General features: G+C 39.3%; 1 protein-coding gene across 2 annotated transcripts in view; it reads right to left on the bottom strand.

Annotated features, from left to right (window-relative positions):
• The window catches only part of SOS2 (SOS Ras/Rho guanine nucleotide exchange factor 2), a 96,712-nt gene extending 82,705 nt beyond the window's left edge, over positions 1-14,007 (bottom strand). Inside the window, exons 1-2 of one of the 2 annotated variants that reach the window (XM_043919060.1) lie at positions 11,792-11,796; positions 9,777-9,780 (exon numbers count right to left, since the gene is read on the bottom strand). Coding sequence is in view for 1 of the 2 variants with exons in the window: in XM_043919059.1 (XP_043774994.1) it covers positions 13,883-13,969 (87 nt within the window). In the remaining variant the exon portion in view is untranslated. Of the gene's footprint in view, positions 1-9,776; positions 9,781-11,791; positions 11,797-13,882 lie in introns of those variants that run through there. The other variant, XM_043919059.1, reaches the window with a different exon arrangement.
• Between the last annotated feature and the right edge of the window lie 892 nt (positions 14,008-14,899).

The following is a 14,899-nucleotide window of genomic DNA, read 5'->3' as shown; positions in this document are numbered from 1 at the left end:
CGATCCAGGGATTGAACCCGCATCTCCTGCACAGGCAGGCAGATTCTTTACCACTGCACCACCTGAGAAGACCTAACATGACTATGAGAAAACTTTAAATTACATATGTGGCTAATATTATATTTCACTTGGACAGCACTGTTCTAGAGAAATAAGCACAAACATTTACAGAATACATGAACAAGAAGGTTCAGAAAAAAATGTTATTGGTATACCTTCAAATTAGAAAGGTAAATTCCATCTAGAGTATGATAGATAAATTGTGGCATATTTATACAATGGAATGTATATACAGCAAAAAATAAAACATGAGTAAAGACATCTCCACAAAATGTGGATATATCTTTAAAATTATGTTGACAGAAAGAAGACAGATAAAAAGAACAGAAACAAATTTCATTCACAAAGTTCAAGATCAGATAAAATTAAGCTGTGGTGTTTAAGAACACATACTTAGATGATGAAAACTATAAAGGTAAGTAGTAATGACTACTGATTACCTTCTGGAGAGTTCTCTTGAGAAAAATGTTAAAAATGTGTTATTTTCTGTCCTGGGTGATGGTTAAGTAAGAGTCCCTAAAATTATATATTTATGTTTTATGCATTTTCTGGTGTATGTTACATTTCACTATAGATAAAGTTTTAAAAAGAGAATCACCACCAAGCAAACAGAAAATCAAGGGATGAAATTATTAATATATTAAATCAATAAGGGTCCTAGTTCCCATCTCAATGAACGAAATGACAATGTCAGAACGCTGGAGATTTAGAGAATATCTTACACGTTCAGAGTAGAGTGAGAAAACAGGTCATGCCCAAAGTAGACAACATTAAATTAGCTCCAGACTTCAACAATACTACTACAAGTTGGAAGGTAATAATTTCCAACCCTTAATAAGATCTTAACAAATTATCAAGCAAATGTTAAGGTATAATGAAGACATGCTTGGATCTAACATGGCCAAAAATTTTACTCTCACATACTCTTTTTCATTAAGCTTTATAGTTTGTACCACAATAAAACAAGCATGCAAATCAAGATAGAGAAAAATATGGGCTGTAAGAAACAAAGGAACCAATGCGAAAGAAAAGCCAAAGGAATGCCTAGGATGACGTGAAGGAAAATTGTGAGATCCATAAAACAAGCGTAAAGGTTGCCAGTCCAATCAGAGCAGATCAGAAGGCTCTGAAAGAAACATCTCAAGAAAATGAAATTAACAGAGTATCTGATGGATCTAATACTCTTGAGAGGATATTTAAACAAATGGTAGGGAGTTTGAGCTTAAATTGATAAACACATAGAAAATACACAAACAAGAAAACAAGATAATTATTAACTTCAGTAAAAGGTTAAGGAGGAAAAAAAAAGGGGGTTAACTATAAATAACATATAGTGTATGGTCATTATATACAGTAACAATACTATAAACTCTGAATATTGATCCAACCAACATTAAGATATAGGCATGGAGTGGGGGGGGAGACAGCAAGTATGTACATTTGGTAAATCTATGTGCGGTTGGAGGGGAGAATATATATATATATATGTATGTACAAAAGATATTAAATCCTTACCTTCAATAGTAGGAAGCCAACAGATACTGCCCAAAACAGAAAGGTCAATAGAATAGAAGCACTTTTTTTTCTTAGAAATATAGAATACTGAAATAAATCACTTTGAAAAATTAAAGGGACTGCATATAGGAAGCAAAAACTGTTGTGAATAGTGAGGAGATAATGCTATTTTTCCTAACAAGCCTTATAGAGCTAGTTATCTTTTCATTTCCATGAATAATTTCGATAAAAACAAACTTACAAAGAAACACGATTTGAAGTGGGGAAGTGAGAAAGAGAAAGGACACATGAAACTGGAGACAATAATCAAAGATTACTTTTTGAAGGAGTCTGGATAAGAAGAGCTTAAATAAGGCAGTTGGAAATTCATACAGGACCAACATTCGAAAAACCTGGCTTTACATTTTTTTGGAAATTCAAAATAGATTTGGGAGAAATAAATATTTCCTGTTAGATGTCAAGAGGAAACTTAATTACACCCTACCATATATTTATATTATTTCAACAGAATAGACATTTAAAATATATGTATAAACACGCATAAATATATGTATAAAATAAAAATTTATATTGGAAGTTTAGCTTTAAAAAGTCCATAAGACTGTTTATTATAATATTCTTCCACAAAAGCGAAGGGCCCCACTCGGTAAAAATGACTACGTGTGAGAATTAAGATAATGTCTAACTGGAATTCAGATTTTTTCCATGATTATGATTTCAGTAAGTAACCTGAAAAGCAACCTTAACACTGAGCATCTGAGTTTCTTATGCTAAACACACTAAATTGAAAAGATGAAAAGTCATAAAAACAAATATAAAATCTTAAAATCCTAGCTATTAATACTAAAAAGGACATCAAAATGATCACAAAAGATAACCGTACTTTACAATACCACAGTATTTACTATCTCAGCACCCTAAGAGACAGTAAATATAAAATTACCACATCAGAACAAACTCACTTTTCATATTTTTCTGAAAGACTAGTCAGAAAAAAGAGCAATTAAAGTAATTTTCAGTCTTTAACAGTAGATTAACAAGTCAGACCTGTATTTCCGTTACACCGAATTTTCAAATTGCCAGAAAGTATTTCCTTACACATACACTGTAAAGAGAAAATCATACTGCTATAGATTTCTGTGTAGACACATATAAAAGCATTAAACTTAATTTTTTAAACTGATAAACCCTAGATCTGACAAATTTCAGAAATATTATTTCCTAATACATATATATTTTCAGTTTCCCATACTCAGAATCAAATAAAAAAATCTTGCTAGTGCAAATTGTTCAATCAACTAACATTTGTGTTTAGGGTACAATATAGAAATAAATCCCTTGGATACACAGTCTGTGTATTTATTCATGCCAAATTCTTTATTTCATTGCCAAAATTTCTGCAAGGATACAAGAGGCTCAAACATCAATTAAAAATACTGAAAGTTTTGTTTGTTATAAGAGTTAAAATTCAATTTAAAAAGAAAAAGCAGATGTCACCCTAAAGATATACATTAACAACTTCAAAATATTGCTGATAGAAATGTTAAAAAACCTAAATAAATGAAAATACAAACTCTGTGTGTTCAAAGACTCAACACCGTTAAGATTTCAATTTTCCTCAAATAATCTATAAATTCAACATAATCCCAATCAAAATTCTAGCAGGTTTTCTGGGGGGAGTAGAAATTGACAGGCTAATTTTAAAATTTCTATGGAAATGCAAAGGTCCTAGAATAATCAAAACAACTGTGGGGAAAAAAGTCAGAAGGCTAAAACTACCTGATTCCAAAAATTTGTTATAAAGGTGTAATAATTAAAATAGTGTGGTAGACTGATGTAAAGAAAGGAAAAAAGGGATTTCCCTGGAGTGGTTAGGGCTCTGTCTGTTTCCATTACAGGGAACGCTGGTTCGATCCCTGGTTGGGGAACTAAGATCCCACACGGTGATGGCCAAATAAATAGAATTTTTTAAAAAATAAGAAAACAGATAATTGGTACAGAATAGAAAAACCTCCCTGTAAAACCTCTGTATCTCTTGTTCATTTATTTTACAAACTTGCACTATTCGTTAGCAAATAAACTGCAGCAGGTACCAAAGAATTAAGAAAATCTTAGAAAAAAAATAAAATTAAAAAAATTAATACTGGCTCTTTTTCCTGTGGCCTGGAGAAAAGGTCACTAAGTATATTTTATTCAGTCAAAGTTTAAGACTCCCTGGGTCAAATACTCATATCCTTCAGCATCCTACCAAAACTATCATATGCGCGCTTTCTTAAAGAAGATCTGCCTGCAAGGTGCCGGCACTCAAGGACTAAATAATGCAGATTCTCCTTTCCCATCTCTCGACAACTGCCTTCCTCCCACTTAACTGAAGAAAGGCAGATCTCTTATCCTGAATGTTGTTATGGGGCATTGCTCTGCAGAGCAATGAAAAATAAATTCTATGACATAAAACAAAGAGACGGTGACAAATACTTCTCATTTAAATGATAAATATTTCTCACTTAATCTTGCTTCTTTCATCCCCTAGCCTCGAGTAAAAAAAATACACTATAAATGAGGAGAAAGCTCATGAGAACAAAGAAAAGAAAGCATCTTTACTAAAGTACTAAACACAGGCAACATCACCTTATTTCAGACAGGAGAAACAATTTAAAGCAAGTTTTCACACCTTATCTATCTTACAAGTAGAATTCAGAAGTGAAATGGCTGGCACATGACAAGTATTAACACATTCATCTGAATTGAAAAATTAAGTCAGTCTTGGTCTGAAAGAAGATAAATATGATAGGCAGGTTGGCTTGACAACTAAACTGACCTTACCAATTAGGTTATGGGGGATATTTCCCATAAGACGAATGAGTGTGGTAGGCAGAGTTCTAAGGCGGCTGGCTCCCAAGATTCCTATCCCTGGTTTACACACCCTGTACACTCCTCTCACCTTGAATGTGGGCAGGACCTGTGACTATGATGACATACCACTCCTGTGCTATTACTGTATATAGCAAAGGTGACTAAGGTCAGTAATTAAGTTGACTTTGAGCTAATAAAAAAAGAGAATATTCTAGGTGGGCCTGACCTAAATCAGGTGAGTCCTTTAAAAAAAGGGTCCAGAAGTATGAGACAAGAAACAGCAGCAGATGCAGTCCTGTTGGCCTCGAAGTAGTAAACTGACTTATTATAGGCAGGACCACAGAGAAGAAATGGCAGCAACCTCTGGGAGCTGAGTTGCCTCAGACAGGCAACTGAAGGAAATGAATTCTGCCAATAACCACATAAACTTGGAAGAGGATCTCAACCCCAGATGAGCCTGCAGCTAAAGCCAAAACCTTGATTTCAGCCTATGGGGCCCAAAATAGAGAATCCAGCTAAGCCATGTCTGGACTTCTAACAGTAACTGTAGGATAATAAATATGTGTTGTATTAAGCCACCAAGTATTTGAAAATTTGTTATGCGGAAACAGAAGGGCATGGCAACCCACTCCAGTATTCCTGCCTGGAGAATCCCCATGTACAGAGGAGCCTGGAATGTTACAGTTCATAGGGCTGCAAAGAGTCAGACACAACTGAAGCAACTTAGCACACACACAACAGAAATTCATGCCGTTTGGGTGTTTTTTTTTTGAAGTTTCTGTTCTTTTGAGCAACTATGTGCTACGAAAGTATGTGCTCAGTCTCTAAGTCATGTCTGACTCTGTAACTGCATGGACTGGAGCCCACCAGGCTCTTCTGTCCATGGAATTTTCCAGGCAAGAGTACTGGAGTGGGTTGCCATTTCCTCTCCAGGGGATGTTCCCAACCCAGGGATGGAACCTGCATCTCCTGCATTGGCAGGCTGGTTCTTTATCACTGAGCCACATGGGAAAGCCAATAACTCAACCCAAAAGAAAGCACTTTGTCATATATATATTTTAAAAGGATGAATGGTGTGTATCAAATTGTTATGGTACTTAGATTTCATTGGGTATTAAAACACTAATGAAATGTTTTATTTTAAAACATCTGTACTTAGAAAACAAACTATTGAGTTGGCCAAAAAGTTCCTTTAGTTTTAAAGTAAAAATAAAAGACACATCTTTCATTTTCACCAAGAATTTATTAAGCAATGTATTCAACCATTCTGTTTCACAAACTTCTGCCATTTTTCAGGCAACTTCATAATTCCATCCATCCAAAACATTTTATCTTTTTGAGCAAAAAACTATTTCAGGTGCCTTTCACAGTTTTCCAGGGAAATGAAATTTATTTCCATTAGGAGAATTTTATAAAGACCAAAATAAATGGAAATCTGAAGGTTCAACATCTGGTGAATACGGTGGATGTATCAGGACTTGCCAGTCAAGCTGTAACAGCTTTTGCCTGGTCATCAAAGAAACATGTGGTCTTGCGTTATCTTGTTGGAAGATTATGCATTTTCTGTTGACTAATTCCAGACACTTTTCATCCAGTGCTGCTTTCAGTTGGCCTCACTGGAAGCAGTGCTTGGAATTAATCATTTGGGTTTCCAAAAGGAGCTCATAATAGAGGACTCTCACCAACCCTACCATATACATAACATCACCTTCTTTGGATCAAGACCAGCCTTTGGTGTGGTTGGCAGTGGTTCATTTCACTTGCCCCATGGTCTGTTCCACTGCACATTATTGCTCAGTATCCACGTTTTATTGCTTGTCACAATTTGTTTTAAAAATGGAATGTCTTCATTATGTTTAAGTAGAGAATCATACGCAGAAACATGGTTGAGAAGGTTTTTGCTTAACTTATGTGGAACCCAAACATAAAAGCAACGAACATAACCAAGCTGGTGCAAATGATTTTCAATGCTTGATTTGGGTATTTTGAGTATGTCAGCTATCTCCTGCATGCTATGATGTTGACTGTTCTCAATTAATGTCTTGACTTGATCACTATCAACTTCAACTGATCTACCAAACCGTGGAGCATCGTCCTGTGAGAAATCTCCAACATGAAATTTCACTAACCACTTCTGACACATTCAATCAGTCACAGCCCCTTCTTCATATAACACAAATCTATTTTTGTGTTTCAATTGTGTTTTTACCTTTCTTAAAATGAAAAGTGAAAGTACCTCAGTCATGTCCGACTCTTTGAGACCCCGTGGACTGTAGCCTGCCAGGCTCCTCTGTCTATGGAATTTTCCAGGCCTGAATACTGGAGTGGGTGCTGTTCCCTTCTCCAGGGGATCTTCCCAACCCAGGGATCGAACCCAGGTCTCCCGCACTGCAGGCAGATTCGTCACCATCTGAGCCAGCAGGGAAGTCCTTTCTTGAAATAGTAAAGCATACATAATATGACAAAATGTTGTCTTTTCTTCCACCTTCAACACTAAAGTGAAAGTGAAAGTCACTCAGACCTGACTCTTTGCGACCCTGTGGACTGTAGCCCGCCAGGCTCCTCTGTCCATGGAATTCTCCAGGCAGGAATACTGGAGTGGGTAGCTGTTCCCTTCTCCAGGGGATCTTCCCAAACATGGATCAAATCCAGGTCTCCAGCATTGCAGGCGGATTCTCTACTATCTGAGCCACCAGGAAAGCCCTAAACACTGAACACTAAAATGGCTACACAAAAATTCTCTGGTTTTGGTAAATTCTTAAAATGCACACTGATATGACAGCTGTCACAATACAATCTACAAAACTGTGTCAAATGAAGTTAAAGACAGCTAAGCACTCCTAGAGCCACCACAGATCTTCCTGAGTGGTTCAGCAGTAAAGAATCTGCCTGCGGGTTCAATCCCTGGGTCGGGCAAGAGTCAGACGTTAGACAAGACTTAGCAACTAAACAACAAAGTCATCTTACAGAAAACCAAACGGACTTTTTAGCCAGCTCAATATATCCTTTGAAACTAAGCTTAAAGATGAACAGTTTTAGATGTCAACATAAAAATGTACAAAAGTTTCAAAATTCTTTTGGAATACGTAGTAAAAAAAAAGTTAGAAAGCTCCTTTAGGAGAAAAGAATCAAGACTGGGTGTTGATCAGACATGAACCTGGAGATGAAAGAACAGATGATGACTAGGCTGCTAGCCTGAGAAATGAGTACGAGATCATTTATACTGGAGACATCGTTTTATGGAAGATGATAATAAGCTTGAACTGGGACAGGCTGTTAACATTTACATAGGAATTTCCAGTAAGCAGGAGTTGCAGAAGTTTAGACAGGCTCCAAGAGAAGGCCTCTTCAAGAAGATCCTTGTCTGAAGACTTATAGGAGGTAAAAGGGCCACTCATGTTTTTATCTGCAGGAAGGCTGTTTCAGGCAGAAGAAACACCCAGTACAAAGCCCTGAGACTAGAACATGTCTACGAGTTGGAGGTACCAGGAAGCCAGTGTGCGGCAGGAATAGAGCAAAAAAAGGACAGTAGTAAATGAGATCAGTGAGGTTAAGGGGGAAGTGGGGCAACACCAGACTGTAGAGGGCATAGAAGGCTGAGAAGACTTCGACTTTTATTCTGAGAAGCACTGAACAAGTTTTAAACAAAGGAATGACATGATCCCACTTATCTCCATGTGTTGAGAAAAGACTGAATGGGATAAGGGGAGAAGAGAGGAGACCAGTTAAGAGGCTACTTTAATAGTCCCAGAGTGTTCCCAGAAGGTAGAAGTGGAAGAGTAAGAAAAGGTGACTGAATATTGTTATAGTGTGAAGTAGAGCTAAAAAGATTTGCTAACACATTAGATATTAGTTATAAAAGAAAGAATTCAAGAATAACTCAGTATTTTGAGCAACTAGAATGACGAAGTAGCCATTTACTAATGTGGGAAATATTACGAAAGGAGCCAATTTTCAGGGGAAGAGAAGGAGCTCAGTATTAGTTGAGATGTCTATCACACATCTTCGTGGAAGTGTTAAGAAACTAGATATCCAAGATCAGGAGGGAGCTCTGAGCCAGAAATATACATTGGAACCCATCAGATAGAGATGATAGTGAAGCAATGAGGCTGGGTGGGATCTCAAGAAATCTACTGTAAATAGAAACAGAAATTCAAAGACTAAGCTCCAGGGAGGTCAGGATGATGCATTATAGTAGGGAAGATGAGCAGATAAACAATGGTGAAGAACTAGGAGGAATAAAGTCAGAGAGGGAGAAAACCATCAGAGGTTGGTGTCCTGGAAGCCAAATGAGGAAAAGAAGGAGAAAAAGATCAACTATGAAATGTTGCTAATGGGTCAATTAAGAAAAGATTACAAAGTGCTACATAAGTAAGAGGCAGTATTTGAGTTTAGAAAGTGTTTTTATGAAGAAAGTTAAGTAATGAAAACTTTACTTGGAGATCATACTAATGCTCTCATCTTGATCTTGATGTTATTTTCATTGTGTTGCTTCCTCTCTACATATTAAAATGTGAAGTATATAACACTTTACACATTTCAAAAGTTTCTACTTACTATATGCTCTTATGTAAAAAAGGAAAAGAATTTTAGGTTGTTAATTTTTAATATGACTACATGAGATAACGCTAAATCCATTAGTTCCATTAAAATTCTTCCTGATTCAAATATGCAGGCTAACAGAGGATATAATCAAACTACTGCTCCATTGAAAGAAAGGCCCTGATTAATATAAAAGATATATATTTGATTTATGTCAAGTGGTAACACAGGTGATGCTCTGGATACTCAGCATAAAACACTTTAATGGAATATTATTGCTCCAAATATACCATACCAAAATTAAACTGAAAATAGAAGACTACTAAATCATGACTGACAGGAAGCTAAATGCAGCAAGCTAAAATGCATTCCTAATGCTCATCTAGTTCTGGCTGAACCCCTTGGGTCAGTTTGGGTCATTATTAGTTTGGAATAATTCCAAATGACTCCCTAGAGTTCAACTGTTATATTCAGTGGCTTTAGGAAATCCTGAACAGGCCTCATGTCACAAAATCATAGTTTCTCCTATTCCTTTTAGCTGGAGTGATCTCTTCAAAAAAGCAAGTTTGATCAAGTTAATCTAATTAATTTGTTATATAAATAACCCTACAGGATTTTCTATTCTCAGGAGAGACCTTAACCTGAGTCTACCTAAGACTCTCATCTTGGTCAACTCCTTTTCACTTGGCCTCAGTTCCTAAAGTCATGGTCCTACCTCACCCTAGGGCTCCAATCTTTTCTCCCCCTTTGTTTGTTTAGTTAATTCCTATTGATCTTTCAAATAATTGTTTACCTCTTTACTGTCCGTGTCTCCCCAGGCCTCTCTGCTACAGTCATTTATTAAGAGAATAGATGTTTTTAATGAGAGCCAGACCTTACTACAACCTCACTATCAAGAATATTGCCTGGCACGTATGAGGCACTCAACAAATATTTAAATATATTTTCCAGAAGTCAGCACTAATGTTACTTCCTTAAAGAAGCCTTCCTTGACCTTCTGTCAATGGTTCCAATTTCATTTTCTCAAAGAACTCCCAGGAGTTCTTTGGGCCCCAGGAAAGAGCTAATGCAATCTTCTAAAACAGTTTCAAGAGATATCAGTACAAAAGCATTTCTGAATCAAAACCTTCAACCTTCTCTTCCGCCCCCACCCCCAGCATTGACTGCCATTAATTAACTCCAACATTCTCTCACATCTCTTGAATTTTAACAGACATCCAAGAGTAAATTGTAATGGTTGAGGCGGAAGGTCAATATTAAACCTGAATTAAATTAGACTCAGTAACAAGGTAAGTTTACCGATTCTTTCTAGCTTTCTGTGACATTTGTAATGACAGATAATAAGAAAATTTTATTTTCCATGGTTAGCCTGGTGAATAATATCCTACAGAAAAGGCATCTACAAGAAAAATATCAGAGACTAAAAAACCTGCTTAAATGATTTTAAGGCATGTTTCCCCATATGTAAAAGGTTTACACTGATTAGCACACTATTCAAATAGCACACTATTCAAATAGCACACGCACAAAGTACCACAGGCATTTCAAAGACACAGGTAATAAGCTGCATTTACAAATATATCCCACGCTCTTTTTTTCCTCCAGGTAATATGATAGCTTCAATGTTCTCCAGGAGTAGTAATGAGGGCAATTACGTCTCTGGCTCTTTTTAGGTAAGATACATAATTCAGCAGTAATGTTAACAATGCACATATTATCCATTAGTAGTGTCATATTGCTCTACCCTTTGTAGTTCTCTATGTATTTAAATGCCCTAAGTGAAGCTCTGTTTTAACAGGTAAAGAACAAAAGCACAATAAAACAAAGTTAAAGAACAACATATTTCTATTTCCAAAATTACTTTTCCTTAAATCTATTTCTCAATGTTCATGTTTCTCCATAGTGAAATGAATATTTAATGTTGGTTTAAAACAATCTCTTCCGTTTTCAAAGTCAATATAGTAACTTTATCAAATATATGTATGGTTTTCAGAAAAATCACAAAAACTTGAAAATAAGCAAAAGAGATAACTTGCTGTTCTTCAGTGCAACACTGTGCTTGATTACTACTGACGGGGCTATTTTACAAACGGGTAAGATTAACTTAAAGAGATTTTTGTCCGGCACAGATGCAAAATCTAATCAGCAGGAAAGATAACCCCAAACTTACTGCTTATGTTCCTGTAGGATATTAACTATTTTTGTGTCCAATCCAACAATCTTACCTTTGATATCCTTTTAAGTTTCCTATAAATACTTAACCTCCTCCAATTTTCATATGAAGTGGCTTTAGCATCTCATGAGTTTCCTCATTAAGTAATAAGTTGAATCAAAATCACTGATACATGTTCCTTCATACTGGCATAAGAGTTTTGATTTTACCTTTCTGAAAATTATATTTTAACTGTTTTGAAGGTTCCATCAAAATGCACAAGTGAACTAGCAGAACTAATTAAACAACCTTGTTCTTTTCACACACACAGATATTTCTTCCAGAACTTTTGAGTTCTACATAAACCAAAACCTCAAAGTTTAGAATTTTCAGTCTAGGTGGTAAACACTTTTAGAGCAAGGCATCTTGCTTTTATTCATGTTTGTATTCTTAGGATCCAGTTTGGGGCCAAGTACCTACAATATGTTCAATAAATGTTAATGAAACTAGCTCCCACATGTTTGATGGCAACATCCCCCGGAGGAGAAAAGTCTTAGTAGTCTAATACTATTGCCGCTTTTACTATTAGTATTAATCCTAGTAGTGTTTGCAATAATCTGGTCAGCTGGAAGAAGGAAGCCATGTTCTAGATGCCTTGAATGTGAAGACAGAGCCTCTGCCTAACTGGCAGGAATTCTCACTGTACAAGGACACGTGTGGCAAGCACAGACCAGAATTTAACTCATCCTGCAAAGAAAGAGTGAACCTTGAACTCAAGAACTACAAACCTAGCAAGCATTATAAACCTACGTGCTGCACGACCACAAAACTGGACATAATCTGGAATTACAAACATCAAAAAATTTCCAAAAACATAAAAAAAAAGTGTTCCATGGGAATATACCTCAATTCTAGAATAACAGTAATGTAATAAATTAAATAAAAATTGTTTTTTCAATTCACCTCAAAAGGCCAGATTTCCTTAGCTGTATATATTCCATAAGCAAAGGACATACAAGAACTGTGGAATAAGACAATAGAGATCTACAAGGCATCTGAGTTCCATGAAAACAAGCACAACATACAAATGCAAAATAACAGACTCAAAGCAATGAACTAGGATCGGATGCTACCCTGGGTTTCTTTCCAGACTAACCTGAGGATATAAATCTGTATCTGTGCATGAGGGATTATTAGGGTCAAAACTACCTATTGAATAAGTTATGCAACACATACTCAAATTCTATTAGCTACCAGAAAATACTAGTAAGTAAGAGACCTACACCTCAAAGCCAACAATATAGGCCTACCTGATAACTGCATTCACACTTCTGCCTATGTGGTGGAAGGCTCAATTACTATCTAAGCATTTCCCTCTTTGCTTTTAACTCAGGCCAGTGTTCATTATCACTACTCAGCACACTTGCCATTTCCTTCCCTCTCCTTATAGAATCGGGTTGCCCACGGAAGGAAGGTCAATGTAATACTTTAACACCTAAAATACCTGTGAAATGATAACTGTCTAGCTGCTCTTAACCACCTCCACCAAATTCTCTGAAAAATATTACATGATGTTTAGCCCAAGGAACGCAATACCTCTTCCTAAGAATCGTGAAAAAATGGCAAATCTGAAACTCAAATACGTGAGGGGATTTTTTTACTTTAAAATACTACTACTTCCTTTCACTTAGAGAAATTTAATGTATGAAGATTTATTTTCCGGGGTAGTCTTTTAAATTAATGTTTATTCCTTGTTATTTTAAAATTTATCTTTGGTTATTTTGCAAAAAAGGTAATAGGGACTACATCTGTATCAATGGCAAGGAAAGCCCATGCTCAGTATGTTTATCTTCTTCTGCCCCCATTTACACTCTTTAAACGTCTTGACCTTACAAAAGGCTTTATTACAAAAACGTATGATTATTACAAATTTTTAAAAAAGTACGATTATTACCCAAATTCAAAGGAAAACTGACATCATCTACAGGACAGATGCACCCTAGCGATGTACCCAAACTAAAAAGATTGCTTTTTTTATGCGCTGCTTCTTTTTCATCCACTTAAAATGGTTCTAAGTAATAAATTGCACTCAGTAAAGAAAATGACCAAATTTTACAGGGGAAATCTCTCCTAAACAGGGGGACGCCTATGGCAGGAAGGGAGGAGGCACTTTAAATTGACCTCAAGAATTGTACAAGCAATATTATGGCTCACTGACATTTCTCAATCGAGAAACATCCATCTTACGAAAAAAAAAAAAAAATTACAACCTCTTAAGTGAGTAGACACCCTTCACCCTTCAAACTGCCTAAGGGAACAGCCCCAAAGAATTTAATTAAAAGTGATTACTCGGCCTAGAAACGTGCTTTTGTTTTATAAACTGTCTAAATACCAGCGGGACTTTCTCTTGCCCGAATCCAGCCCGAGGACAACAAATTGGTCAACGGCGGAAGTCGCCTGACGAAACGACTGCAACATGAAATCCAGTTTTATGATCATAACAAAACCTTCCTTCCGGGGCCAGGCAATAACTTGAGAAAACGTCCTTTGGGACGCAACAGGCATCAGAAGCCCCTCGTCGCCGGCCGGAGAGAAAGCGCTGGGCCCTCCGGCGCCGAGCGCGGGGAAGTCGTGCAGCTCCCCGCTAGAGCGTCCGAGGGGCCGCGGCTTGGGCCGTGGCTCGCGCCCCGCCCGCCTGCCGCCTGCCTCGGCCCCGGCACCTCCCTCGGGCCCCGAGGCCGCCCGGGCACCAGCACTGACCTTCCGCAGGGCCGAGACCAACAGTCCCCGCCATTTCGGACTGTTCTCTTCGCTGTAGAACTCGTAAGGCTGCGGCGCCTGCTGCATGGCCCCGGCGGCAGCGCCTCCGCATCGGGGGCGGCCCGCGGGCCGAAACGGGCCGGGCTGGTAATCTGACAGGCAGGGCGCGGGCCGCCTAGCCTCGCCGGCCGCCGCCGCCTCCCGCCCGGGCCGCGGCTACGGCCGAGGCGGCTCGGAGGCGGCGCCGGCGGGCGGGCGGGGGCTCCGGGGGCGGCCTCCTCGGCCCCGCGACCTGGCCCCGCGCAGCGTCCTCAGGGGAAGCGCGGCGGCCCGTGAGCCCGGGCGGCCCTCGGCTGCGACTAAAGCGGCGGCCTCCCTTCCCGGCGGCGCTGGCCCGCTTTTGGGGCTGCTGCTCCTCCTTTGTCTGGGTTCGCAGCCCGGCGTGGGTACAGCTGGCCTCGCCCCCGCCCCGACTCCCGCTACGGCCGTAGTAGGCGGACAGAGGCGACGGTAGCTTGTGCCCTCATCGCCTCATCTCCGCCCTCCCAATCTGCAACGCTGCCCTGCCCGGGCCGCCCGAGTCACCTCCAGAGGGCCCTGGGGACCGACCGGCCGTGCGCGTCGGGCGAGCAAGCCACACTCCTGCGCGCACAGTGCCGGCCGCCGCCGCCGCCCCTTCAGCAGCCGCGCACAGCGCCCAGGGCCGCCGCCAAGCTCAGGTCCCAGCGGCCGCGGCTCGGCCCGCCCCCTCCGCCGCGCGCTCATTAACCGGAGTAGCTGGAGCAGCCCCTCACGGAGCATGCGCGCCGCAGAGCTGGCCGAGGCGCCGGCTGGGCGCGGGGGCCTTCCCTCCTGAGTGCCCCTCTCCTGGGCGCTTTCTGAGAGCCAGTTTCAGAAACACTCCCTAGCTCCCTGACTGCGTTTTACACACTCTTTCCCGCGACAATCCTAACTCGATGCCATTCCTCAAGCCCCAGAACTCCAGTCGTGGGAAGCAATATTAGAGAGTTGGAAAGA

Source organism: Cervus elaphus, chromosome 12 (assembly GCF_910594005.1).
Source record: "Cervus elaphus chromosome 12, mCerEla1.1, whole genome shotgun sequence".
In the NCBI taxonomy this organism is placed as follows: domain Eukaryota; kingdom Metazoa; phylum Chordata; class Mammalia; order Artiodactyla; family Cervidae; genus Cervus; species Cervus elaphus.
Note: the sequence above shows the minus strand (reverse complement) of the source record. Positions and strands in the feature narration are given on the sequence as shown.